Source organism: Martes martes, assembly GCF_963455335.1.
Source record: "Martes martes genome assembly, chromosome: X".
NCBI classification, from domain to species: domain Eukaryota; kingdom Metazoa; phylum Chordata; class Mammalia; order Carnivora; family Mustelidae; genus Martes; species Martes martes.
This window is the reverse complement of record NC_137897.1, coordinates 78,035,003-78,062,838: the sequence shown is the minus strand read 5'-3', so window position 1 is coordinate 78,062,838 and position 27,836 is coordinate 78,035,003. Positions and strand designations below refer to the sequence as shown.

General features: G+C 38.9%; 1 protein-coding gene and 1 pseudogene across 2 annotated transcripts in view; both read right to left on the bottom strand.

Moving 5' to 3' along the window:
• Window positions 1-11,161: 11,161 nt before the first annotated feature.
• ARMCX5 (armadillo repeat containing X-linked 5) lies at window positions 11,162-23,087 on the bottom strand. The gene is made up of 4 exons (XM_080795008.1): window positions 22,989-23,087; window positions 22,710-22,768; window positions 18,803-20,735; window positions 11,162-12,387 (listed from the first exon to the last, which is right to left on the bottom strand). Exons 3-4 carry the CDS (start codon window positions 20,210-20,212, stop codon window positions 12,349-12,351), a joined length of 1,449 nt encoding a protein of 482 aa, XP_080651134.1. The 5' UTR covers window positions 20,213-20,735; window positions 22,710-22,768; window positions 22,989-23,087; the 3' UTR covers window positions 11,162-12,348.
• LOC308337429 (aspartate aminotransferase, mitochondrial-like) overlaps window positions 22,974-27,836 on the bottom strand; it is a 23,098-nt pseudogene continuing 18,235 nt past the window's right edge. The window contains exon 10 of the transcript in view: window positions 22,974-23,187. The product of the transcript in view is annotated as an aspartate aminotransferase, mitochondrial-like (transcript). The remainder of the gene's footprint in view (window positions 23,188-27,836) is intronic.

Here is a 27,836-nt window from a genome sequence, read left to right as displayed (position 1 = left end):
CCCCTTACCTATCGGTAGTGTTGGGCAAAGTTGAAAACTCCCTTCTTGAAATATCTTGACTTAGCTTCCAAGACCCCATAATCTCCTGGTTTATCTCCTACTTTACCGACTACTTCTGACTGCACATTCTTAGCTTCCTTTTTTGTTGTTGCTTTTGCTAGTTCACTGTCATCTCCTGTATCCCAATATTGAAATGTCCCAGGGCTCAATCTTTGAACTTCTTTCCTTACTACATACACTATCTATATTCCTTAGTGATCTCATCAAGTCTCATGGCATTAAATACCATCTATACCTTGATGAGTCTCAAATATCCATCTCTAATCTGGATCTCTCTCAAAAATCCTAGACTCTTATATCCAACTGCCTACTTTTTATCTCCATGTGTATATATAAAAGGCATCTCAAATTCAACATGTTCTAACCTGAGCTCTTCAGATTCCCCTTAAAACCTGCTCCTCCCAGTCTTCACCCATCTTAATAAATGATTACTCAGTTGTTCAGCTTCAGAAACATCATTGAACCCTCTTTTTCTCTTACTTTCTATCCAATTCATCCACAACATCCATTGGTTCTACCTCCAAAATATATGTCAAAGCTGCACACTTATCACCATATCAACAGTCAACACCTTAGTCCAACCACTATCATCTCTTATCTAGATCACTGATTGCTTCCTACCTCCAAATTTTTCTCCATTTTCATTCCTGTTTCCCTAGGGTCCATTCTATTTACAGTAGCCAGGTTTATCCCTTAAAAACACAAGTCATGTCATGCTGATCTCCTTGCCAAAATCCTCTAATGACTCCCCATAACCTTTAGAATAGTACCCATACTTCTTTCCATGGCCTACAATATCTCATAAGATCTGACCCCCGGCCACCACTCTAAACTCACGTTCAACCATTCTCCCTTTGCTTGCTCCATTTGAGCCATGCTGGACTCCTTGCTATTTCTTGAACAAACCAAGCATATCCCTACCCAAGGAGCTCTGCATTTTTGTTCCCACTGCCTATAATGCTTTTCCCTAAGATAGCTTCATGGCCATTCCCTCATTTCATTCAGGTACCTACTCAGAGTGAACTTCTTTGATTATCCAATCTAAAACTGTATTCCCCCTTTGAATATCCTTTGCTCCCATACTTTTTCTCCATAGCATTTATCACTGTTAAATATTATAGTACGTATTTTATATATTGACTTTATTGTCTATTTCCCTCCATTCTTAAATGTAAGCTCCAGGAGTATTCTATTCTATATATTCCCAACAACTAGAAATAGTGCCTGCCACATAATAGATTGCTCAATAAATATTTGCTAAATATATAAATGCCTCTGAAACCCTAAGGTGTTTTTCTGTTGTTGGTTAGGATCAGTTTACACCATAATTTAAAATCTGGACAGAGTTATTAAGCTTTATACTTCTGTCATTGACCAGACTTAGAAGCACCCTATTAAAATTCCTTAGACTATTTTGTTGGGAGATAATATTTTGTGTTGGTGAAGGTGAAAGTGTCCCACACGGTGATTTTCTCCACTATTCTGTCATCTGAAGCAGGTGAAAGCTAATGAGTACAGTACCCACTGGAACATAATACTGAAAAAAAGCTGTAGGTTTGCTAAGATTTATACAGTTTAGAATTTTAAAGAAGCTCCCACAAAATTCTATACATTTTTTAAGTTTTATTTTATTTTTACAGTGTTCCAAGATTCATTGTTTATGCACCACACCCAGTGCTCCATGCAATACATGCCCTCCTTAATACCCTACATTTACCACAAAGATGGGGCTTCTTTTTTCTCAAGCTGATATAAGATGCTGAGCCAATAAATGAAAATTTGAGGCTGTATAGTTTTGCCGGGGCTACCATAATAAAATACTACAGAATGGGTGGCTTAAACAACAAAAATTTATTTTTTCACAGTTCTGGAAGCTGGTAGTCCAAGATCAAGGTGTCAGCAGGTTTGGTTTCTCCTGAGACCTCTTTCTTGGCTTTCAATGGCCACTTTATTGTTATGTCCTCATATGGTCTTTCCTCTGTAAGCATGCATGTTTGGTGTCTCTCTGTGTGTTCAAATTTGCACGTGTTATAAGGGCACTTGTAGAAATGGGTTAGGGCCCAGGCCAATAGTCTCATTTTAACTTAATCACCTCTTTGAATGCCCTGTATCCAAATATAATCATATTCTGAGATACCAGAGGTTAGGGCTTCAACATATGAATTTGGGACAATTCAGCCCACAACAGTGGATTATCATGGAAAAGAGAGTGTTAAAATGAACCCCTATCATACTTCCAGGAACTCCACCAAAGGACACATTTCCAAGTTGTTTTATAGTTCACTGTGAGGTGAAACTTAAAGTGGTGAAATTTCACTTTGTTATGGAAATTTGATACTCATCTGTTTTTACTTATTATAACATATCCTTTTATGATTTCATGGATGGTGACATGGTGATGACTGGATATAAGTCTGTCAAAGATGTCTATATAATGCCCCAAACCCTAAGTATATGAGTAGCCTGCTTTACCACAGCATTTATTTACCCATCTGGAACTTGCTTTACTGTTTCTGTGACTACTGCCTTTACTATAAGTAGTGTGGTAGGTTAAATAATAACCTCCCCCCACAAATATGTCAATGTCCTGATCCCTGGAACCTATCAGTATATTACCTTACATGGTAAAAAGCTACTTTTGCTAGTGTAATTAAATTAAGGCTCTTGAGATGGGAAGATTAATTATCGTGGATTATGCAAATGGACCAATGTAAGTACAGGATCCTTAAAATAGGGAGACAAGAAGGTCAAAGAGAGAAGACAGAAATGGGGCCATGGAATCAAAGGTTAGAGTGATGCAAGGAAAGGGCCATCAGCCAAAGAATGCAGGAAGACTATAAAAGCTCAAAAAAGGCAAGGAAATGGATTCTCCTCTCACAACCTCCAGAAGGAACCAATCCTGCTGATACCTTCACTCTAGCCCAGTTAGACGAATTTTAGACTTTTTTGACTTACAGAACACTGAGATAATAAAGTCATATTTGTAGTAATTTGTTATAGGAGCAATAAAAAGAAACTCAGTCAAAAACTGTTAGAAGAAATAACATTATATATTGAGAATAAAGGGCTGATTCACTAAGAGGATGTGACAATTGCGAATATATGCACAAAACACTGAGTTCAAAAATATATTTAAAAATCACAGAATTGACAGGAGAAATGGAAAGTTCTATACTAATAATTAAAGACATCAGTAACCCCACTTTCAATAATGGTTAGAAAACAAGACAGAAGATCAATAAAGATATAGAGGACTTGAATAACACTATAGACTAACTGGATCTAATAGACATATACAAAACATGCCATCCAATGATAGCAGGATACACATTTTTCCCAAGTACACATGGAATATTCTCCAGAATATACCATATGTTAGACCACAAAACAAGTCTTAATATTTTTTTAAAAAGAGGAAATCATACAAAATAACATTTCTGATCACACTGGAATGAAACTAAAGATCAATAATAGAAGAAAAATTGGGAACTTCATAAATATGTGAAAACTAAATAAAATACTCTACAACAACCAACAGGCCAAAGAAGAAATCACAAAGGAAATTAGAAAATAACTGAGGAAATGAAAGTTAAAACATACCAATATCTATGGGATGCAGCAAAAGCAATGCTATAGTTCCAATTACTTACATTTAAGATAGAAGAAAGATCTCAAACCAACAACTAAACCATATACCTTAAGAAATTAGAAAAATACCAAATGAAACCTAGAGCTAATAGATGGGAGAAAGTAATAAACACAGAGAATAGAAGAACAATAGAGAAATTCAATGAAACCAAAACTTAGTTCTTCAAAAGATCAACAAACCTCACAAACCTGTGGCTAGATTAACTAAGAAAAAAAAAAGAAAAGACTAAAATATCAAAAATATCAATATCAAAATAATATCAAAAATAAAAATGGAAACCTTACCAATTTCACAGAAATAAAAAGCATTATAAAGGGATACTATGAACAAATGTATACAAAGCAAATTGGTAATCTAGGGGAAATGAACACACTCAAACAAAAAACCAAACACAACCTATCAAGACTGAATCATGAAAAAATGGAAAATATGCATAAACCTATGTTTAGTGAAAAGATTAAATAAGTAATCAAAAACCTCCTCCTTCCAAAAAATAAATAAAATAACCATATGATAGATGCCTTCACTACTGAATTAGCAATAAAAGGAGAATTACAGTAAGCCTTCCCAAGTTTTTCCTAAAAAACGGAGAAGGGAACACTTCCTAACATTCCAATAGGTCTGCATTACCCTGGTACCAAAATCAGACAAAGACATGGCAAGAAAAGAAAATTACAGTCAAATATGTTTTATAATGCTGATGCAAAATTCTCCAACAAAATGCTAAAAAGCAAATTCAACAGTATATGTAACGAATTGTATACCATGGCGAACTGGGGTTCACTTCTGGAATTTAAGGATGATTCAACATACAAAAATCAACACTTACTTGTGAAGCATTAGGAATAACATGGAGGACATTAGGAGAAGGAAAGGAAAAGTGAATTGGGGGAAATCAGAGGGGGAGACGAACTATGAGAGACTGTGTGGACTCTGAGAAACAAACTGAGGGTTTTGGAAGGAAGGAGTGTGGGGGGATGGGTAAGCCTGGTGGTGGGTATTAAGGAGGGCACATAATGCATGGAGCACTGTGTGTGGTGCATAAAAAATGAATCCTGGAACACTGAAAAAATAAAATAAAATTTTAAAAAATCCATCATATTGCAACACAACACATTAACAAAATGAAGGCGAAAAACAAATCATCTCAATTCATGTAGAAATTGACAAAATTCATCAAAACAGTCAACAACCCAGGAATAGAAGGAAACTTCCTCAACACAATAAAGGCCATAAATGAAAAGCCCATGTCTAAAGATCATATTCAATAGTGAAAGACTAAAAGATTTTCCCTAGGATAGAGAATAAGACAAGGATGTTCACATTCTCCACTTCTATTCAATGTAGTATTGGAGGTTTCAGCTGTAACAATAATGCAAAACAAAGAAACAAAAGACATCTAATTTGTAATGGAAGAAATAAAATGATCTGTGCTCAAAAATGGCATGGCATATATGTAGACAACCCCAAAGATTCTGCAAAAAAATCTTAGAACTAATAAACAAATTCAGCAAAATTTCAGGATTCAAAATCAAAACACAAAATGTGTTGCATTTCTATACAATAACAATGAACAATCCAAAAAAAGAAATTAAGAAAGCCATTTCATTTACAATAGCATCAAAAGAATATAATTCTTAAGAAGACAATGAAGTAGGCCAAAGACTGTACACTAAAAACTACAAAACACTGCTGAAAAGAAATTTAAAGACATAAATATGGAAACACATCTTGTGCTCATCAACTGTAAAGATTACACATTGTTAAGATGCCAGTACTACCCAAAGTGACCTGTACGATTCACTGCAATCCCTATCAAAATACCAATGAGAGAGGTGCCTGGGTGGCTCAGTTGTTTAAGAGTCCAATTCTTGATTTAGGCTCAGGTCATGATCTCAGTTGTAATATCAAGCCCTGAGTTTGACTCTGCACTTAGCGTGGATTCTGCTTGTCTCTCCTCTTCCCCCTCTGCCCCTCCCTCTGTTGTTGGGGGGCACTCTTGCTCCCTCTAAAATAAATAAACAAACAAACAAATAAATACGATCTTTTTAAAAATCCCAATGATATATTCTGCAAAAATAGAAAAACCTATCTCAAATTCATATAGAATCTTGTGGGATCCAAAATTAACAAAATGATCTTGAGAAAGAAAAAAAAGTTGGTATTCACTCTTCCTAATTTCAAAATAAAGGTATTCTGGCACAATTTCAATGTGTGTGTGTGTGGAAGCGGTTCCAAAACCACTAAGAGATGCTTGGATACCAGCAGGGCATTCTATAATTAAACTCAATTCTGATACTATCAACCTGGAAATAGTATGAGATCCCATAGGTTAAGCTCTCCGTCTTGCAGGACTGCACTCCCCCTGCTCACCTTTGAATTCCAGTCTCAAATCCAGATTACCATTTCTGCTTCCCACTGACAGGCTATAGATGGGAGGTTTCAATGACCCCCTCCTTAAGTTTGATTAATTTGCTATGGCAATTCACAGAACTCACAGAAACATTTATTGAATTACGATTCGTAATTATATATGTATATGTATATATATACATATACACACACACACACACACACACACACACACACATATATAAACTCAGGAATAGCTAGACGAAAGAAATGCATAGGGCAAAGTATGGGGAATGTATACAGAGCTTCCATGCTCTCTCCCAGCACTCCAGTTTCCCAGAATCTTCATGTGTTCACCAATGCAGCTTTCTAAACCCTGTCCTCTGAGTATTTATGGAAGTTTTATTATGTAGGCATGATTGATTAAATTATTGGCCACTGGGGATTGCTTCAACTTCCAGGTGCCTCCCCTTCTGGGAAGTAGGGGTGGGACAAAGCAGTAGAGAGTTGGACTGAAAGTTCCAACCCTCTAATCACATGGCTGGTTCCTTTGGAAATCAGCCCCCACCCTTAGGTGCTTTCCAAAAGTCACCTCATTAACATAACCCTATTTGTAGTAAAAAGGTACTTGTTATGAATATGAATTTGACACCCATTTCATGTTAATGGCTCTAAAGTAGATTTCAGGAACTGAGGACAAGAGACCAAATATTATGACAAAAAATTCCCTCATTGCTTTGTTGACTGTTTCCTTTGCCATGCAGAAGCCTTTTATCTTGATGAAGTCACAGAAGTTCATTTTCGCTTTTGTTTCCCTTGCCTTTGGAGATTTGTCTTGAAAAAAGTTGCTAAAATAGATGTGGAAGAGGTTACTTCCTATGTTCTCCTCTAGGATTTTGATGGACTCCTGTCTCACACCCACAGAATATTTGTAAATGACACTACAGACAAAGGGTATCCAAGATCTATAAAGAACTCAAACTCAACACCCCAAAAACAAATCATGAAGTCAAAAAATGGGCAGAAGACATGAACAGACACTTGTCAAAAGACATAAAAATGGCTAACAGACACCTGAGAAAATGTTCATCATCATTAGCCATCAGGGAAATTCAAATCCAAACCACATTGAGATACCACCTTATACCAGTTAGAATGGCAAAAACTGACAAGGTAAGAAGCAACAAACGTTGAAGACATTGTGGAGAAAGGAGGACCCTTTACATTGTTGGTGGGAATTCAAGTTGATACAGACACTTTGGAAAACAGGGTGGAGGCTCCTCAAAAAGTTAAAAATAGAGCTACCCTAAGACCCAGCAATTGCACTACTGGGTATTTACCTCAAAGGTACAGATGTAGTGAAAAGAAGGGCCATGTGTACCCCAATGTCCACAGCAGCAATGGCCACAATTGCCAAACTGTGGAAAGAGCCAAGATGCCCTTCAACAGAAGAATGGATAAAGAAAATGGGGTCCATATACACAACTGAATATTACTCAGCCATTGGAAAGGATGAATACCCAACTTTTTCATCAACATGGATGGGACTGGAGGAGATTATGCTAAGTGAAATAAATCAAGCAGAGAAAGTAAATTATCATTTGGTTTCACTTATTTGTGGAACATAAGGAATAGCATGGAAGACATTAGGAGAGGGAAGGAAAAAAATGAAGGAGAGGAATCAGAGGGGGAGATGAACCCTAAAAGACTTTGGACTCTGAGAAACAAACTGAGAGTTTTAGAGGGGAGGGGTGGGGGGATGGGTTAGCCCGATGACGGGTATTAAGGAGGGCACATATTGTATGGAACACTGGGTATTATATGCAAACAATGAATCATGGAACACCATGTCAAAAACTAATGATGTACTGTATGGCGATTAATATAACATAATTAAAAAAAAAGATGCCCCCATTGTTCTTATCACTCAGGAAATTCCAAGGGTTTTTGGGAGCCGTGAGCCAGGAATCATGGATAAAGACCAAATATATATTTCTTATAAACCATAATATCACACAGAGCCTCCTACAATACTTCAGTAATCTAAACAGTATGGTACTGGCATAAAAACAGATAAATAGACCGGTAAAATAGACTAGAGATGCCAGAAATCAACCCCTGTATATATGGCCAAGTAATGTCTGGCAAGAGTATCAAGTCCATTCGATGGAGAAGAGATTATTCTTTTCAAGAAATGGTGTTGGGAAAACTGGAAATCATATGCAAAAGAATAAATCTGGACCCTTACCTTATACAATATATAAAATTAACTCAAAATTGATCAAAGACAAACTTAAGAGCTAAAGCTTTAAAACTTTTAAAAGAAAACATAGGGAAAAACTTCATGACATTGGGTTTGGCAATGATTTTTTCAATACGACACCAAAATCATAAGAAAAAATAGATCAATTGGACTTCATCAAAATTAAAATCTTTGGCACATCAAAAGACCCTTTGAAGAGAGTGAAAACACAACCCACACCGAGTGGGAGAAAAAACTTCTGAATCATAAATATGGTAAGGGCTTAATACCAAAAATTTATAAAGAACTCCTAAAACTCACCAATGGCAACAGAAAGACCAAACAACCCTATTTTAAGGGCTTATTTTTAAGGGCAAAACCCCTGAATAGGAATTTTTCAAAGAAAATATACAAGTGGCCAATAAGAACATGAAAGGATGATCAAATCAATAGTCATCGTGGGCATACAAAGCAACCATGAGATACCACTTCACACACATTAAGACGGGTATTATCAAACCACTGAAAACAACAAATGCTGGCAGGGATGTGGAGAACTTAAAACCCATGTATATTGCTGGTAGGAAAGTAAAATGGTGCAGCTGCTTTGGAAAAGAGTATGGTGGTTCCTCAAAAAATTAAACACAGAATTAACATATGATGTAACAATTCCACTTCTAAGTATGTATCCAAACCAACTGAAAGCAGGGACTCAGTGGTATAACCAGTGTTCTTAGCAGCATATTCACGACTGTCAAAGTGTGCAAACCACCAAAATATACATAGAGATGAATGGAATTTTGAAATATCATTCAGTCTTACAAAGAAATGAAATTCTGACACAAGTATAAACTTCGAAAACACTATGTGAAACAGCCAGAAACCAAGTAATAAATATTGTACGATTTCACTTTTGTGATATATTTAGAGTCGGCAACTTTCTAGAGACAGAAAATAGAATAGTGCTGTAAGTGGCTGACTAGGAGTGGGTAGTAAGGATTGGGAAGTTACTGCTTAATGGATACAGAGTTTCAGTTTGGGATGACAAAAAATGTTCTAGGGATGGACAGTGGTGATGGTTGAACCACAAGTGGATGTACTTAATGCCAACAAATTATAAATATAAAATTGGTTAAAATGGCAAATTTTATGTTATGTATATATTACCACAATGTTAAAAAAACAGAAATGTATAATACAAAAAGTGAACGCTAATGTAAACTAGAGACTTTAGTTAACAAAAATGTAGCAATATTCATTCATCAACTATAACAAATGTATCACACTAATGTAAGATACTAATACTATGAGAAACCATGTGGGGAAAGGGGGGTGGGAGAGAAGTAGTATGTTTGAGCTTTCTGTTCAACAAAGTACAGTTACTAACTAAAACTGCTCTAAAACAGTCAAGTAATTCTTTTAAAGCCAATATTATTGCATTTTTGGTTCGTCATTTCTTGTTTTTTTCTAGTGCATTTTAAAAGCCAAATGCATAAAACTATAATTAAAGATTTGCATTAATGAATATGCAATGTATAAAGATCTAATTTGTGACAATAATAACATAAAGAGGGAACCAGAGTTGTAAAGGAGCAGTTTTGTATACTACTGAAACTAAGTTGATACTTGTACAAACTGGGGTTTTACAGACTTAAGATATTAATTATAATTGCCAGAGTAGTCACTAAGGAAAAAAAAAACTAAAAACATACACAAAAAACAAGAAGTAAATCAAAATGGTACAGAAAATACCAAATTGCTTTGCACAGTGGCTATACCTTTTTTACATTCCCACCAGAATGTACAAGGGCTCCAGTTTCTCTACATCCTTGCTAACACTTGCTATTACTCACTTTTTAAAGAATTATAACTATTTAGTGGCTGTGAATTGATATCACTGCAGTTTTGACTTGAACCATTATTGATTATTTGAATATCTTCTTTGGAGAAATATCTATTCAAATCCTTTGACTATTCTGTAATAATTTTATTTGTCTCTGTATTGAGTAGAAAGAGTTATATTTTATATTTATACTAATAAATATAAATTAATATTATTAATATAATATTTATATTTTATATTTTATATTCTGGGTACTAGACCCATATCATATACAAAATTTGCAAATACTTTCTCCTATGCCATGAGTAGTCTTTTTACTTTAGTGATGGCACCATTTGAAACATGTTACTATGTTTAAAGCCAAATTGAGTAAGCCTAATAGCTTTGTTCTAAAAAGTGCTAGAGGAAAATACTTTGGAAAACAGTATTCATTATATTAATTCAGTATTCAACATATTAATATTCATTATGTTATATTCATCATATTAATCATTAAACCCTGGTATCAATGTAGTAAAGCCAATACATAAGTTACTCAAGATATCCATGCAATTGATTTATTGAATCCTTGCAACTCCAGGATATTCTGATACATTTAGTTTTGGGGACAAAGATGCCAGAACAAAAGTACATATTTCAGAGAAATTTGATCAACCAAAATTGACATTTTGCTTCAATCACAATAGAAACTTATCTGTATAAGCTTCTACTTATGACTGGTAAAAAAAAAAAAAAAACATTTTATAGTCTGTGTAATAAAAAGGCTGGCTCCATTTTTTGATCTTTGACTACTGTCAGCTTTTAAGCTTCACCCCTCCTTCTATTCTGCCCCACATACAAATAAATTAATAACTTCCCCTTGTGTCCCTTCTCTTTAGAAAAGTTTGATAATCTTACTGAGAAATCATTCATCACACAAATTATTGATGATTTATATTAATTATTTATATAATTATCTGAACAGTATCTCCACATATTTGAAACAAAATAACAAAGCATCTTATAACTCATAATAGTAAACTCTCAAATTTATTAGCACTATGAGAATTCTTATCTTTTCTTTGCATACCAGGGATCTGTGAATCTTAAGTTTGTGCAAAAAAAATTTTCTTTTCAGACTTTTCCACAGCCCCCAAAAAGCTACTATGAAGCACTTAGCCACTTAGAAATTGAGTTGTATTTTTCTTTTTTTTTAGATTTTATTTATTTATTTGAGAGAGAGGGGGACAGAGAAAGAGAGAGAGGAAGGGCACAGGGAGAGAGAGAATCTGGAGCAGACTCCACATTGAGCACAGAGCCCAATGCAAGGCTCAATCCTATGATCCTGTGACCATGACCTGAGCTGAAATCAAGAGTCAAGTGCTTAACTGAGCCACCCAGGTGCCCCTGAATTGTATTTTCTTAAAGGGGAAACTCATATTCCTCATCTGATTCTTTTCTGTGAGTTAACGGAACTTATATATTTTCTTCAATATTAGTAAAATTTTAATTAAAACAAAGTGATACCATTTTGCATCTATCAGATTGGCAGATATGTTTAAATATGTAAATAATCAGAACTGTTAGTGGGTGTAGGGAACCAGGGACTCTCATATACTGATAGTCAGTGGGTAAGATAATATAATCCCTTTTTAAGGAGATTTCAAATGTCTATTAAAATGAAAAGTACCTATGACCCAGAAGTCTACTTAGAATCACCCAAAGAAACAAAAATGATATTGTAATACATGAAATTCAATACAGCACTAAGAAGAAAGACATAGATACATACTTATACAGAAAAATCTCTAAATCAAACTATTGAAAAAATGTTAAAGAATAATACATATACTATGATAAAATTTAATACTTTAAAAATCCTCAGGACATTTATATAGCTTTGTATGTAGGGAATGTATAGAAAAGTTCTAGAAACTGACAAATATGTGTTGCCTCTAGGAAGAGGCTGGGATTGGAGTTGCATTCAAAGAGGTCTTTATTTATGATGTTTAAGTTTTTGAAAGTAGAATGTATTAAGATATTGTACTATTAGAGGTTTGAGGGTCCAAGTAAATATCTTCTTCCCCTAACTATGCTCTAGATAAAATGAATAAAAATAATAAAGTAAGGAATGATGTCAGCAACACAGATGCATAGGGCTTCCTAGTGCTCAAACACCTCAGAAATACCAATTTGAATAACTATCCATGCACAAAAATACCTTCAAAAGAGCCAAGGATTCCAGTTGAGGGATGACAGCACCTGGGTGAAGCACAGAAATAAGAAAAGATGTATTGAGGAGGGTAGGAAAATAGATTCACATTAACTCTATCACCTTTCTCCCCAAACCCAGTAGCCCAGCATGGAGAGATACCCTTCCCATGGGAAATGGAGAGTGAAGTGAGTGTCCAATTTCACCAGACTCCAGAGCCAAACTGTCCCAGCACAAGGTCAACTCTTATGGCCCTAAGTGGCTCTGTGCAGTCTCCCACAAACCCAGGCCCCCAGCTCACTGCAGTGCCTTTCAGATCCACAACTTTAGGCATTTCCCATGACACCAGGCTCTCAATCAGCTCCTGTAAAACCAGGCTCCTGGCTCACCTCAGTACTATCAGCTCCAGCATGCCCAAGTGACTCCCATGGTTCCAGACAGCTTCCAGAGCCCCAGACTCCTGGCAGGCTCCCAAAAACCCCAGCCTCTGACTCATCCAGGTGTCTGCCAACTCCTGTGGCTTCAGGTGGCTGCTGTAGCACCAGGATCCCAGAGGGTTCTTATGAACCCAGGCTTCTGGCTCACCCTGGCAAAAACCAGCCCCAATGGTCTGAGGTGGCATCTGTGGGTCCATATTCATAGCAGGCTTCTGCACACCTAGGTTCCCGGCTTACGACAGAGCTGGCTGTTTCCTAAGGCCATGAATGGCTCTGTGGCCCAGGCTTTCAGTATATCCTCATTCTTGCCAACTCCCACAGCCCCAGGTGGTTCCTGTCACCTCAGGCTACTAATCAGCTACTATGAATTCAGGCTCCCAGCTGAACCCAACATCAGGCTGGGTACTGCCGACCCAGGCTTTTGATACACCCCAGCACCAGGCTAGCTTCTGCAGCCCTAGTCCCCCAGCCCATCCCAGTGCCAGACTAGTCCCTGCAGACCTAAACTCTAGGGCAGTTCCTATGGACCCAGGCTCTTAGCCTATCCCAGCACCAGGCCAGCCTCTGTGCTCGAGCCTCAAGGATAGCTCCCAGGTACCTGGCCTTCCCCAGCACCAGAGTAGTCACAATGGCCCTTGCCTTCAGGTTGGCTCCTGTGACCAGGCTCACAGCTTCCCCTAGTACACAACTGGCCCCTGTGGACTGAGACATCAGGCCAACTCCAGTGGTCCCTGGTGCCTATTAGGTCCCAGTAAACCTAGGCTCCAGGCCTGCCTCCTTGGACCCAGGCACCAGGTGGATCCCCATGTACACAAGCATGAGGCTTGCCCACTTGCTTACCCAGTTACCAGACCTGCCCACTCAGAGTCCAGCAGAGAGTCCACCATGGACACCACTGGATAGCCCACCCTGAATCTGTGGATGAGTTGTTTAATGATGGTTTTTGTCTGCAGAAGCAGTCTATAAAGACTAGAAGAGGTTCTAATTCTTCAAATGTGCAGGCACTGAAACAAGGCCACAGGGATCATGAGTAATCAAGGAAACACAACTTTGCCAAAGGAAACTGATAAAACTCCAATGACTGACTCTACAGAAACGGATCTATGAACTGACAAAGAATTCAGAATAATTCTCTTAAATTAAGTGAACTACATGAAAACACAGACAAGTAAATGAAATTAGGGAAAAACAAAGTGAGAAGTTCAATAAAGATACAGAAACTATTAAAAAAAAAAGGCAGAAATCCTAGAAGACACTGAATGAACTGAAGAATTCAAAAGAGAGTTCAACAGCAGACTCAACCAAGCAGAATTAGTGAATAAGAAGGTATCTGAATGTCACTTGAAATCTTTCAGTAAAAAGCAAAAAGAAAGAATAATGAAATAGGGTGAAGAAATACTACATAAATTAGGGGATATTATTTTTAAAAAATCTCTGCATTACTGGAGTCCCAGAAGAAGAGTGGGAGAAAGGAGAAGAAAGCTTATTTAAAGAAATAATGACTAAGAACTTACCAAATTTGGGGAGAGATTTGGACATATAGTTCATGAAGGTCATAGGCCAGCCCCAAATTTCAACCTAAAACAAGGTTTTTTTAAGATTCAAGCACACTTTGTCACTGCCAAAGACAAAAAGAAAATCTTAAAAGCAGCAAAGATAAGAAGACTATAACTTACAAGGGAACCTCCATAATACTATCAATGGATTTCTCAGTAGAAATCTTGCAGGCTAAGAGAGAGTGGGATGATATATTCAAAGTGCTGGAAGGAAAAAAACTGCCAACCAAGAGCACATTACTCAACAAAGTTGTCTTTCACAAATGAGAGATAAATAATTTACCAAAAATACAAAAGCTGAGGCAGTTCATCACCACTAGATCTACCTTACAAGAAATAATGAAAGGAGGATTCATCATTCAGTTCTTTAAGTTCTTAAAGGATTCAATTCTTTAAAAAAAAAAACTTCATTTATTTATCTGTCAGAGAGAGAGAGCATGCACAAGCAGAGGGAGCAACAAGGAAAGGGAGAAGCAGGCTCCCTGCTAAACAAGGACACTAGAATCATGACCTGAGCCAAAGGCAGATGCTTAATGGACTGAGCCACCCAGGCATCCCAAAAGCTTCAATTCCTTAAGCTGAAGATAGGGGCATCTGGGTGACTCAGTTCATTAAGTGTCTGCCTTTGGCTCAGGTCATGATCCCGGGATCCTGGGATAGACCCCACATAGGGCTCTCTGCTCAGCTGGGAGCCTGCTTCTCCCCCTACTTGTGCTCTCTCCCTCTCTCTCTTTGTGTCAAAATAAATAAACAAAATATTTTTAAAAGGCTGAAGATAACAGGAGGAAAACCTGAAAATTCACAAATAAGTGGAAATTAAGCAACATGCTCCTGAACAACCAATGGATCAAAAATAAAATCAAAAAGTAAATTTAAAAAAATCTTCAAACAATGAAAGAGGAAACACAACATACCAAAACTTATAGGATGTATCAGCTTGTCTAAGAGGGAGATTTGTAGTAATAAACCCCTGTGCACAGTTGGTGGTAAGGTAAATTTGTTTAACCACTATAGAAAACAGTATGGAAGTTCCTTGAAGAATTAAAAATATAGGGGTGCCTGGGTGGCTCAATGGGTTAAGCCTCTGCCTTTGGCTCAGGTCATGATCTCAGGGTCCTGGGATCAAGCCCCGCATTGGGCTCTCTGCACAGCGAGGAGCCTGCTTTCCCCTCTCTCTCTCTGCCTGCCTCTCTGCCTACTTGTGATCTCTCTCTGTGTCAAATAAATAAAATCTTTTAAAAAATAATAAAAATAAAAATATAACTACCACATATCTAGCAATCCCACTTCTAGATATATATCTGAAAGAAATAAAATCACTTTCTCAAAGAGACATCTTTACCTCCATGTTTACTGTAGCCTTATTCAAATTGCCAAGACATGGAAACAACTTAACTGTCCATTGACAGATGAATGGATAATGTAAATGTGGTGTATATACAAAATAATATTATTCAACCACAAAACTGGAAATCCTCTCTTTAGGGACCCTAACAATGGACCTTGAGGGCATTATGCCATATGAAATAAGCCAGACAGAGAAAGACAAATACAAAATATTCTTACTTATATGTGGAATCTAACAAAACAACTCACAGAAATAGAGAGTAGCAATGGTGGTTGCCAGGGGCTGGGGATGGATGAGATGAGATGTTTGTCAAAGGGTACAAATTTCCACCTATAAGATGAACAAGTTCTGGTGATCTGATGTACAGTATGGTGACTATAACTAATAATACTGTATTACACATATGAAAATCTTTAAGAAAGTAAATCCTAAATATTATCACCACAAAAAATGGTATTCATGTGATGGAATGGTGATGTTAACCAACCTTATAGTGGTAATCATCTCACAATATATATGTATATCAAACCATGATGTTATACAACTTAAATTTACATATGTTATATGTCAGTAATATCTCTGTAAACCTGGGGAATAAAAGAATCTTTGTTACTGACAAATTTGATACAGACGAATGTGACTTAGAATTCCAGACAATAGTGTTCCTAAAAATAAATCCAAGAATTTGCTACAATATCCCACCTAATTAGAAACTGGGGATGTATTTCACTGCACACATGAAAACTTATATTATGGAAAAGAAAAGTAGGACACAGCCCTTTGTGGTAAGGCAAACTTTCAAAGAGAAAGGGAAGATGGAAAAATAAGAGCGAGCAAGGATGAGGGCAGAGGAACATCACAGTTGTCATTCTAATGAAGTTCCCACTAACAGTGTGTGCTAACAGTCCAGGTTTGTTGTAGGAAGATTACTTGCTTTACTTCATGACAGGAAAGATGAGAAATCCATCCTGATTTTCACTCCCAGGCAGCAACATTTTAAGAGGAGTAATATCAGATCAACTCTGATACTACATGGAGTTCCCTGAATTATTTTTCCAGGAAAGGAGTGAAACAAGGAATGAGCAACAGGGTTTTGACTTCAAGCACACCCCAGGAACAATTTGGGAAATGACTGTCTCCCATAATTCCCACCTAAGGGAGACCATCAGCTTCTTACTTTGACACAAATACCTGCATACGCCACACTCATTCTTCTCTTTAGCCAATGGAAAATTCCATAGCTGACTGTGTGCGCCATAGGGCATGAGACACAGAGTATTTCCAAAGGGTCTGATCTGATTGTATTGGGAAGATCCCAACTCTGAAATTAATACACATGGCTGGAATTCCAAGGGACTAAAAAACAAATTATAAACAGGAACCTGGGTGGCTCAGTAGGTTGAGCATCCGACTCTTGATCTCAGCTCAGGTCTTGAACTCAGGGTCCTGAACTCAAGCCCTGTATTGGGCTCCACACCAGGCGCAAAGCCTACTTATAAAAAAATTACAAAGAACTTCAAAAATCATCTAAGTAGTAACTGCACATTGCAAAATCCCTACTTTTTTCACCCTTTAGTGCACATGTATGGCCAGGTGTCCTTCATTTTAACTCCTAGATATATAAAAGATAGGTTTAGAACTGACCTTAACAGAAATTAAACTAGGCATGGCTTCTAAAACTAGGAATACATGAAACCTTGTTGAGACTTTTCAGTTTAGGCCTTTCCCCAAATACATAAATTAGGAGCAAGAGGAAGTTCAAAAGAAAGACTAGTATTTATACACTGATCCTAGTATCTTATTTCCCAATTCTTGGCAGTAAAGGAAAGGGCCAATAACAGCAAAGGAGGCAAAGGTAACCCCATATACCAATCTATACCCTGGCATTCTATGTCAGTAACCCCCAGCCAGAACCTAGCTTTCGTTAAGTATAAACAGGAGGACCTGAAGAGGTATAGACCACATGGCTTCAGCTCCGCAAACTGCCCAGATAGGATAACGGAATTAGGGGAATTAATTTCTTCCTAACTATACACCCTTAAGGACTTCTGAGCCCTGCAGCTATCTCACTGAGCTCAGCTTGCTCAGCCTGCTCAGCTCCAAGCTACCTACCACCAAGGATAGGTGCAAATTACCAAGCCCAAAGTGTTGACCAGCAAACAAAAGCAAGGATGAGAGTAAAGAGTCACCAAGGTAGGACAAATGAGACTATCCATGAAGCAGCTTCTGTAATTAGTTCCAGGAAGACATTCCTCTGAGGCCCAGGACTACAGGGAATGAAGCAGTAAACCTGGTCCCTTGATGGGGTACCTAGATTTTGAGGGCATGGTGGGGCTGGGTCCTTTCAGAACCATATTTCCATGGCTTTACTGAGTAGGGGTGAGAACCAGGAATCCTCCTGGGAGTTAAAAAGCTTCAAGATATCCTGAGGAGAAATCCTGTGTTAAAGGGTAAACCCAAGTTCAGGGACTCAGACTGGAAAGAAAGAATCTGTGTTCCCTTTCTCCTAGGTCTGTGTCCTTGCCCCTTTCCCCAGATCTGCACAGACGTCATCTAGTAGCACAGTCCTGTCTTCTTGTGTAGAGTGATTCCATTCCTTGAACATGTTGAAACTAGAAGATCTATCTATGCAAACTTGTTTTGTTTGTACCCTCCTACATACAGACAGTGCTCTTTATCATCTTTGTGGTGATTGTGCTTTATCCTTCTGACTAGACTTCATTCAGCTGAAGAACTAGGACAATGTTTTCACCAGTTTGAGCATGCAACTTTATTAACATGTAAATAAAGTCTCAAACGAATACATTTATGTCACTATAAAGCACAGAAATATAGCTTATTCAGAATGAATAGGTTAATTATCAGGTAATGTTGCAGAAATACTAAAAATATCTCCATTTATATAGCACAATAAAAATGAACATTCAAGCTCTCAAGATCATTTGGTATCCATAAAGCTGCCTCCTTCAATCAATACAAATAACATAAATATTGAACTTAGATAAACTTACAGTTAAAATATGCATGGCTTCATATTACAACACCAAAAAAAATTGTTCACAGTTTTGTAAGAACATACAACCATTCAGAGTTTCAGTATTAATCGTATAACTTTATCTCTCACCTCAGGATCACTGTGATCTGCTAAGTCTTGGAGTTTCTGACCAAACTCTTTTGCTTCCTGGAATATGGAAATAAGCTCAGATTTAGTGAACTCTTCCTTGGTAAACAGCTTCACCTTCTTTTTGAATTGGAAATTTATATTCTCAAATATTTCAATGATATTAAGAATATTGGCCTTTGACTCATTCTTGTTAAAGGGCGCAACCAATGATGATAGTACTTTGGCACTAATCAGTTCTCTTGTATTGGCTTGATTTTTGGACAAGCGCAAGAACACTTTTAAAACATAAAACTTAGTTTTGACACTTCCCTTGTTTAACAAGGTAAGAAAATCTGGAATGTAATTAGCAATTATATGGTGATCCTCAAATTTCACACTCAGGTGCACTAATAATTTTAGTCCAGCCAGTTGCACGGGGGAGTTCAATGGGTAAGAGATTATGTCCTTACAAACTTGATGTATGTACGACTCTGCTGGTTTTGGTTCTTCAGAAGACTCAGAGTTGTCATCTACCATATTTAAAACTCTAGGGTGTTCTGTAACATTGGGATTATTGACCAAGTTTTCAATCATAACAGTAATACCTACATCATGAATTATATCTTGCGTAAATGGATAAGCCGGACTGATGCCCATTATCATAGTAGCTATTTCATGAATAAAAGGATCCTTAGTTAACTTAAGTAGGGCAACGAGTTTATCAAATTCTTTAGGCTCTAAACTAAAGTCACGTGATTTACAGCGGCAGGCTCTTGGATTGGGCCCATACTTTTCCCTATACTTAACCTGTTTTTTGATCTCAGCTAAGGTTTGGAAGTAAGGCCCATTATAGGGTGGAATCTTGGTCAGAGGCCGAATCCCCAGAGGAGTTTCAATCAAGGTCTCAACCAGAGTCCAATTCCCTTCTGGAGGCAAGGATGGCTCCCCTCCTTCTATTGGGACTAGGACACTATACCTGGCCCTTGACCATGCTGCTGCTTTTTGTTTTATAGTGAGTTCTGGTTTGGGAATGGGCTTGGCCTTTTCCTGGATCTTAGGTGGAGGCTTATAAACTTGAGAAGGGGTCTCCTCTTCAGGCCAGAACCAGGATCCTACACTAGGTTCTTCTCCGGTCCAGAACCAGGAGCAGACATTTTCTTCATCCTTATCAATGGACTCGGTTACAATACCAGCTCTGTCCTCAGCCCCAGCCCTGAATTTGATGCCATCCTCTCTCTTTCTCTGGGGCCTGGACTCAATATTGGCTTTATCATCAGCCTTGGCAAAGGACCTGATATTGGCTTCACTTCCAGCACAAGCCTTGACTTCATACTTGGTCACTGCACTGACCCTGGCCATAGGCATCACCTTTGACTTGGTTTGGGGCACTGTACCAGGTTCTGCCATGGATTTTGCCTTAGTCTCAGTCATGACTCTATTCTGTCATAGCTTCCATCTTGCCCACATTCCTTGTCATAGCCACGGCCTCAGTGTAGGTCACTGTGTCCTGGCCACTGCTCCATCCCCAGCCTTGGCCTGGGTCACTGGTCCTGTTTTCAGTTCTGCCTCAGCCACTGCCTTGGCCTGGATCTTAGCCTTGGCTCTAGTGTTGGCAGGGCCACTGATTCGAGCTTTTAGGGCAGCTCCAGCTCCTGCTCTGCCCCTGCCTTAGCCTCAGAGCCAGTCATGATCCAAGTTAAAGGCAAGGCCAAGTTATATGCCCCAACCCCGTCTCAACCTTGACTGAAGTTCTGTCCCAGGTTGGTGTTTTCATACAAAGTCCATTCGTCACTCGGCCCCCTTTCCAACTACAGGCTCTGCCAATGATATAAACAACGTGCAGAGGAAGCTCACTCAGGTAAGGGAAGAATGGCTGTGTGCCTGAGCGCAGCCCTGTGGAGGGTGGTGGTCTTCAGCCACTCCAAGGACACCAGATCTGCCACTGAAGTTGGACCTAGGGGTGGAGGAAGGAAATGGGGCTTTGAGACGCTTCCAATTTATTTTGATTAGTACAGAGAGACAGGAGAGTATGAACATTCAGTACTAAGTGGGAGAGGTAGATAATAATCAAACTCTCTCCTCATTTCACACTCTCTACAAAACTGCAGGTGCTACTAATCTTCTTTCCAGACACAAAACAGGAATATGGAGAGTGGGAAAGCTTAATGGAGGTGAGAGAGACTGAGGAATCCCTATACTGGCTCTTTATCCCTGCTGGAATCCTACTTCATCTTATATGTCTACTGGGGAAGTCTCCATACTCATACCAAACTTCAGTGATCTGGAGTAATTTTCTTCTCCTTGCTTCCAATGTTGACAAGCCCTACAGCATACCTACAGGCAGATGTATGGACAAATAAACAAACAGGATATGGAAAATGACCTCTTGGTAGAAAGACCTTGGTTCCTGGTCCCTATATTTGAGTCTGTCTGGTGTTTCCCTCCTTCTGTCCCATACCACCATTACCCATATTCAGGACTGATCCTCTGTCTCCTTGCTGCCCACCATTTTACTGTTCAGTGACTGTCCTTGCATTTCTCTCATTTAAAATTGGCCTGGGTGAAGCATAAGAATAAGAAAAGCAAGTGGGAAATCAGAAAAACAAGTGTTAACCTTCTATACTCCCAAAGCGTTCAAAGATTCCCAACTAGGTTAGCAGGGGACCAAAGAGGGATTTGTAAACTGGCAAAACAAAAGAGAATAAAATTTCCAAGTCTCAAACTTCTCCTGTCCACCTACCCTCACACCAATTCTAACAGACACAGCGCATGTTTCTCTTTTTCATTATTTCCCAGGTTCAAGTTGGGTTACTTGAACTTGAGTTCAAATTGCAAACTTTCATAACAACTGAGAGTTCCACAGACCTGGGGATGGGTCTATACCCAGGGTTTCACAAATGCAGAGATAAATAAATAAATCAAGCCACAGGATACAATGGAGACTGAGTCCTTGGTAGAGATCAGCACCTGGGACACCGACCCTTTCTGAAAACAGGTACCTGTTTGCCAAAAATTTCTATGGCTCTTTCTTTCTCCTCCTCCCTCCAAGTTCCTCTGCTCCATCCCAAAAGTCTGCTAATTCTCCTGCACAGCCAACTCAAACATCCCCGCAAGATAGTGGTGGTGGTGGTAGAGATGGAATGCTCAGACAAGCCATGGAAGCTGGCTGGAAATCAATAAAAAGTATTATCTCCAAATTTCTAAGATTTTATATCTCCTTCCTCTCCCTAAAGCCTAACATTTTCTGCAATACAACAGGAGTAACGGAGGGCTGTCTGGAAAGCATGCACAAAGGGAATCTAGAGTTTTCCCCCAGAATCCTGCCTGTTCTAGTCTTAGACATCTACCAACTCCAAGCACTGCCCACTCCGCAAAAATTAGGCCAAGTTTCCTTTTCTTATCCCCTCCCTTTGAGGTCCACAGCCTTCCAGGATCTTTACAAAAACATGCTGTACTGAAAATTTACGAACAGACCGAAATAAACGCATGATACACACCTAAGGACCAAACGAAAACACAGTGGGAGAGACTCGGTTATTAATGGTCAGACTAGTAGGACAGGAGAACATTTTCTAATCCAGGACTTTGATTATCAAACACAACTTCCCTTTTACACTCTCTCCCCCAGGGATTCCCTGACAACTGCTCTCACCAACAGCAGCAGCCCCTCCTCCTATTACATAAACCGCCATTTCTCCGCTAGAAGCCGCTGTTATACTCCTTTACCTTCCCAAACACGATCGGAGGTGATTAGTGTCTGGAAATCAAGCTAGCAAGATCATTTTAAATTTATAGTTGCGTACCACTCAAATTTACCCTGTCCCCCTCTTCCTCTCACCACCCGCGCCCCACGACCAGATCACGTATCCCACATTCCTCTCTGATACCCATATCCACACTCCCAAGCGATGCCCGCCTTCTCACTGACCTGCTCTGCTTGGATCAGAGGCAGTTTTCTTATTTCCTTGCCTCAAGAGGTGCCGTGCCCTACAGAAAGAGGGACGGACAGTCAGATGGACACGAGAACACGAGACAATGGCGGCGACTGTGTTTGGGGATTGGCCCGGCACCTGGGATTTACGACGCGAAACCTGCTTTGTCAGATTAAGGGCCTTAACTGGCAAACAATTGCCACTTTTTGGTACTCCCTTCCTCCCGTCCCCAAAGCTCCTCCGAGACCCACGCCTAGTGACTAATTAACTGCTACCTTTTCTTCCGCAGACTCTGCTTTGCCACGTCCCCCGTACCCAAATCTGCAGCGGGAGAAGCTAGAGAGCGGTGTAAGAGGATCCGGCCTCACGGAAGCGGAGTGATACCAAGCTTTGCACAACACCACTCCGCCCTCTGTCCGTGAGCTCAACCCTAGCCTTTTCTCATCTCGGTAAGGGCTGGGGCGACGTCTGAACCTAGAGAAAGAAGCGCAATACAGAGAGAAGCAGACCAGTAGCAAAGGGTCTCAGCATTACTTGCCGTCTTTTAGGTTCTCCCCCAACCAAGCCTATATATTTTTTTCTTCTTGAACTGAAACGCATGCGGATATGGGGCGGTTTCTTTGCTGACTCCACGCCAGGCCGAGCATGCGGAAGGATACCTCAGGGTTGTGTTTACGCATTCGCTTCTCCAAAGTCCTAGGCCTACATAATTAGGGGGCTTGGGGAAGGGATAAGAGCGTGGCGGGGAGGGTGGGGGAGCTCAAGACTGAGAGAAGAGGGTACGTTCTAATCTATTCCAAAAGTTGTGTCCTTCTATGAGATAAGACCCTCCAAGCTGCTGCTCCAAGCACTAAATTCTCTGCACAAATTGGGCTACTGTGGGCTTGGCGTCTGGAAAACCACCCTGGTCTGACTTGCTGATCCATGTCAAATATCTTAGTCTTTTATTGTTCCTCTCCTCTAAGGCTCTCATTTTATTGCCTACAATGTTTCTTGCACTGAAGTAGTTGAAGGTAAGGTGGGAGAAAGATATAGGGGAATTGGTGATGGATAAGAGAAGCATATTAATACCAATCTACCCCTGTGTGTACATATGCCATTCTCAAGCCCTGCCTCCCCTCCTGATGTCCACAATATTCCCTGGACCTAAATATGCATGGTCCTGAGCATGTGCATGAGGAAAACAACTCTGCAGTCATGAAAGAGGTTTAATAGTTAAATAACTTTGTACCTGTATACCGCTTGTGCTGGAGGGTTTATAGTGGCCTTCCCAACTTTTCTCACTGCTCGTGGGCCATGGAAGAGAAGAAGGTGGGAAGGGGCGCCCACGGAGGCCTCACCACTGCCTTCTAAAAGAAAGCAGATCTCACCCTCTAACCCGAAGAAACAAACTACTGGCCTGTGCCTGTCTTTCTGCCACACTCCTTTTTTTCTCGCTTACACTGTATCATTTCCAGGTCCCTACAGTTGCCCAAGAAAAAGGGCCTGTTTCTGTAAGGATCCAGACGGGGTCATGCAGTCCTCTCTGTCACCTCACACCCAGGTGTCAGGAGCTAGTTAGGAGCGGTTCTAGCTTCTCTTCCACACTCCTCTCTAAGGAAAAGGGATACTACCAATGTACTTCTCAAGGCAGAACCTAGCTGCTCTCCTGACTCCTTTTCTCCCACCTGCCTAATGAACGTATTTGCTCTTTCTCCCTGAATATATAAAATTCTTTGAATTTCCATTCCAAGTACTATCAGGAGGGAATTTGAATTATACTGTAAGTTCCATGAAGGAAGAGCCCCTTTCTCAGTCTTGGTTAACCACTGTATCCTCAGTGTCACACATTAAAGAAAGAGGAGTCAGTTAATAGTTGAAGGAGGTGAGGGCCACTGAGTCATGAGGATACTATGGTATCTTCTGATGGTTGTAGACCAATATCTGTCTATAAGTGTGTCTTTGTCTTTGATGTCTATAACCCCAGGACTTAGTCTACAGTCTGTCACACAGGAAATGTTTTATATTAATTTTTCCATGGAGGAAGGAAGAAATAGTTTACTAAAATATATTTTAGAAAGAAACATAGGGTATCTTAATATCTCATACTGTAATAATATTTGGTGGATACATATAATTTGGATTTGGTGGTTTGTTACTCTTTTTTTCTCTTCTATTCATGTTTAGAATTATGCCTTACTAAGTTCCCGAATATATAGCAAACCTCTATGAATTTGTAAAGGAAAGATAATGACCAACAATCCAATGGAAAAATAAATGAACTGACTGTTCATTAAAAAGACAAGTCAGTGTTTTATAAGTATATGAGACAATTTTTCATTTCACTGATAATGTCAATGCAAGTTATACTTACAGTGATAAATTGTTTCTCATCTATCATATTGACAAAGAAAGAAAATTTGGAAACAAAGCTTATTGGAGAAGAGGTGAGAAAACTGGCATTCCTATATGTTACCAGTTGGAGTATAAATTGTTTCACCCTCTGTGAAGGTTATTTGGCAATGTTTATCAAAATGCAAATGCACATAACTATTGACCAGCAATTATCCTTTAAAAATCTATCCTAATGGGGATGCCTGGGTGGCTCACTTGGTCTGCCTTTGGAGCAAGTCATGATCCCAGGGTCCTGAGATCGAGTCCTGCATGGGGTTCCCTGCTCAGTAAGGAGTCTGCTTCTTCCTCTACCTGCTGCTCCCCCTGCGTGTGCTCACTCTCTCTCTCTGACAAATAAATAAATAAAACCTTAAGAAAAATAAAATGAACATACAGAAATCTGTTGCATTTGAATACACCAATAATGAAGCAGCAGAAAGAGAAATCAAGGAATTGATTACATTATAATTACACCAAAATCCATAGACTAAAAAAAAAGAAAAAAATTAACCAAAGAGGTAAAAGATCTGTACTCTGAAAACTATAGAATACTGACGAAAGAAATTGAGTTGAAGAGGACACACACAAAAAATGGAAAAAATATTCCATGCTAATGGATTGCAAGAACAAATATTATTAAAATGCCTAGTCTACCAAAGCAATCTACACATTTAACGCAATCCTATCAAAATAACACCAGCATTTTTCAGAGAGCTAAAACAAACCATTCAAAAAATTGTACAGAATCACGAAAGACTCTGAATACCCTTTTCTTGAAAAAGATAAACAATGCTAGAGGCATCACAATTCTAGATTTCAAGCAATAATACAGTGCTGTAGTCATCAAAACAGGATGGTACTAGCACAAAAACAGACACATAGATCAATGGAACAGAATAGAGAACCCAGAATTAGACCCACAACTGTATGGTCAACTAACCCTCCAGAAAACAGAAAAGTATATCCAATTGAGAAAAGATGGTCTCTTCAACAAATGGTGTTGGAAAAACTGGACAGCAACATGCAGAAGAATGAAACTGGACCTCTTACAGAATACACAAAAACAAATTCAATATGGATGAAAGAGCTAAGTATGGGACAGGAAAACATCAAAATCCTAGAGGAGAAAATGGCAGCAACCCATGCTGCCATGGGTTGGCAGCAACCACTCTAACCTCTGCAACAGCAGTTTCTTACTATACAGGTTTCAGGAAGCAAGGGAAACAAAAGCAAACATGAACTATTGGGACTTCATCAAGATAAAAGGCTTCTGCATAGCAAAGGAAATAATCAATAAAACTAAAAGGTAACCTATGGAATGGGAGAAGATATTTGAAAATGACATATATGATAAAGGGTTAGTGTGCAAAATCTATAAAGAACTTATCAAATTCAACACCCCAAAAAATAAATTATCCAGTTAAGAAATGGGCAAAAGACATGAATAGACATTTTGCCAAAGGAGACATACAGATGGCTAACAGACACATGAAAAGATGCTCAACATCATTCATCATCAGGGAAACATAAATCAAAACCATGATAAGATACCACCTTCCACTTGTCAGAAAGGCTAAAATTAGCAATACAGGAAACAACAGATGTTGGCCAGGATGCAGATAAAGGAGAACTCTCTTACATTGTCAGTGGGAATGCAAACTGGTGCAGCCACTCTGGAAAACAGTGTGGAGGTTCCTCAAGATGTTAAAAATAGAACTACCCTATAACCCAGCAATTGCACTACTAGGTATTTATCCAAACGTACAAAAAAATTCTGATTTGAAGGTGCACATGCATCCTGATGCTTATAGCAGCATTATCGACAATAGCCAAATCATGGAAAAGCCCAATATCCATTGACTGATGAACAGATGAAGAAGAAGTGATATATATACACAATGAAATATTATTCTGCCATAAAAAATGAACACTTGCCATTTGCAACAAAGTGGATGGAGCTAGAACATATTATGCTAAGTGAAATAAGTCTGTCAGAGAAAGACAAATACCATATAATGTCCCTCATTTCTGGAATTTAATAAAGGAATGAAAAAAAGAGGGAAACAAACTGTAAGAGGCTCTTAACTATAGAGAACAAACTGAGGGCTGATGGAGGGGGGTGGGGAGGAGAAGGCCTAAACAGATGATGGGTAAAAAAGAAGTCACTTGTCGACATGGATGAACTAGAGGGTATTATGCTTAGTGAAATAAGTCAATCGGAGAAAGACAACTATCATATGATATCCCTGATATGAGGAAGTGGAGATGCAATGGGGGAGGGGGGTTAGGGGGATTGGAAAAGAATAAATGAAACAAGATGGGATCAGGAGGGAGACAAACCAAAAGAGACTCTCAATATCACAAAACAAACTGAGGGTTGCTGGGGAGAGGTGGATAGGGAGAGGGTGGTGGGGTTATGGACACTGGGGAGGGTATGTGCTATGGTGAGTGCTGTGAAGTGTGTAAACCTGGCGATTCACAGACCTGTACCCCTGGGGCTAATAATACATTATATGCTTATAAGAAAATTTAAAAAAAATGTAAAAAAGGAGTCACTTGTGATGAGCACTGGATATTATACATAAGTGATAAACCACTAAACTCTACACCTAAAACCAATTTTACCATGTATGCTAACTAGAATTGAAATAAAAATATTGCAATATTTAACACAAAAGAGAGACAGAGTACCCAAATAAAATCACAACTGAAAGAGGAGAAATAACAGCCAACGCAGAAATATAAAAGTC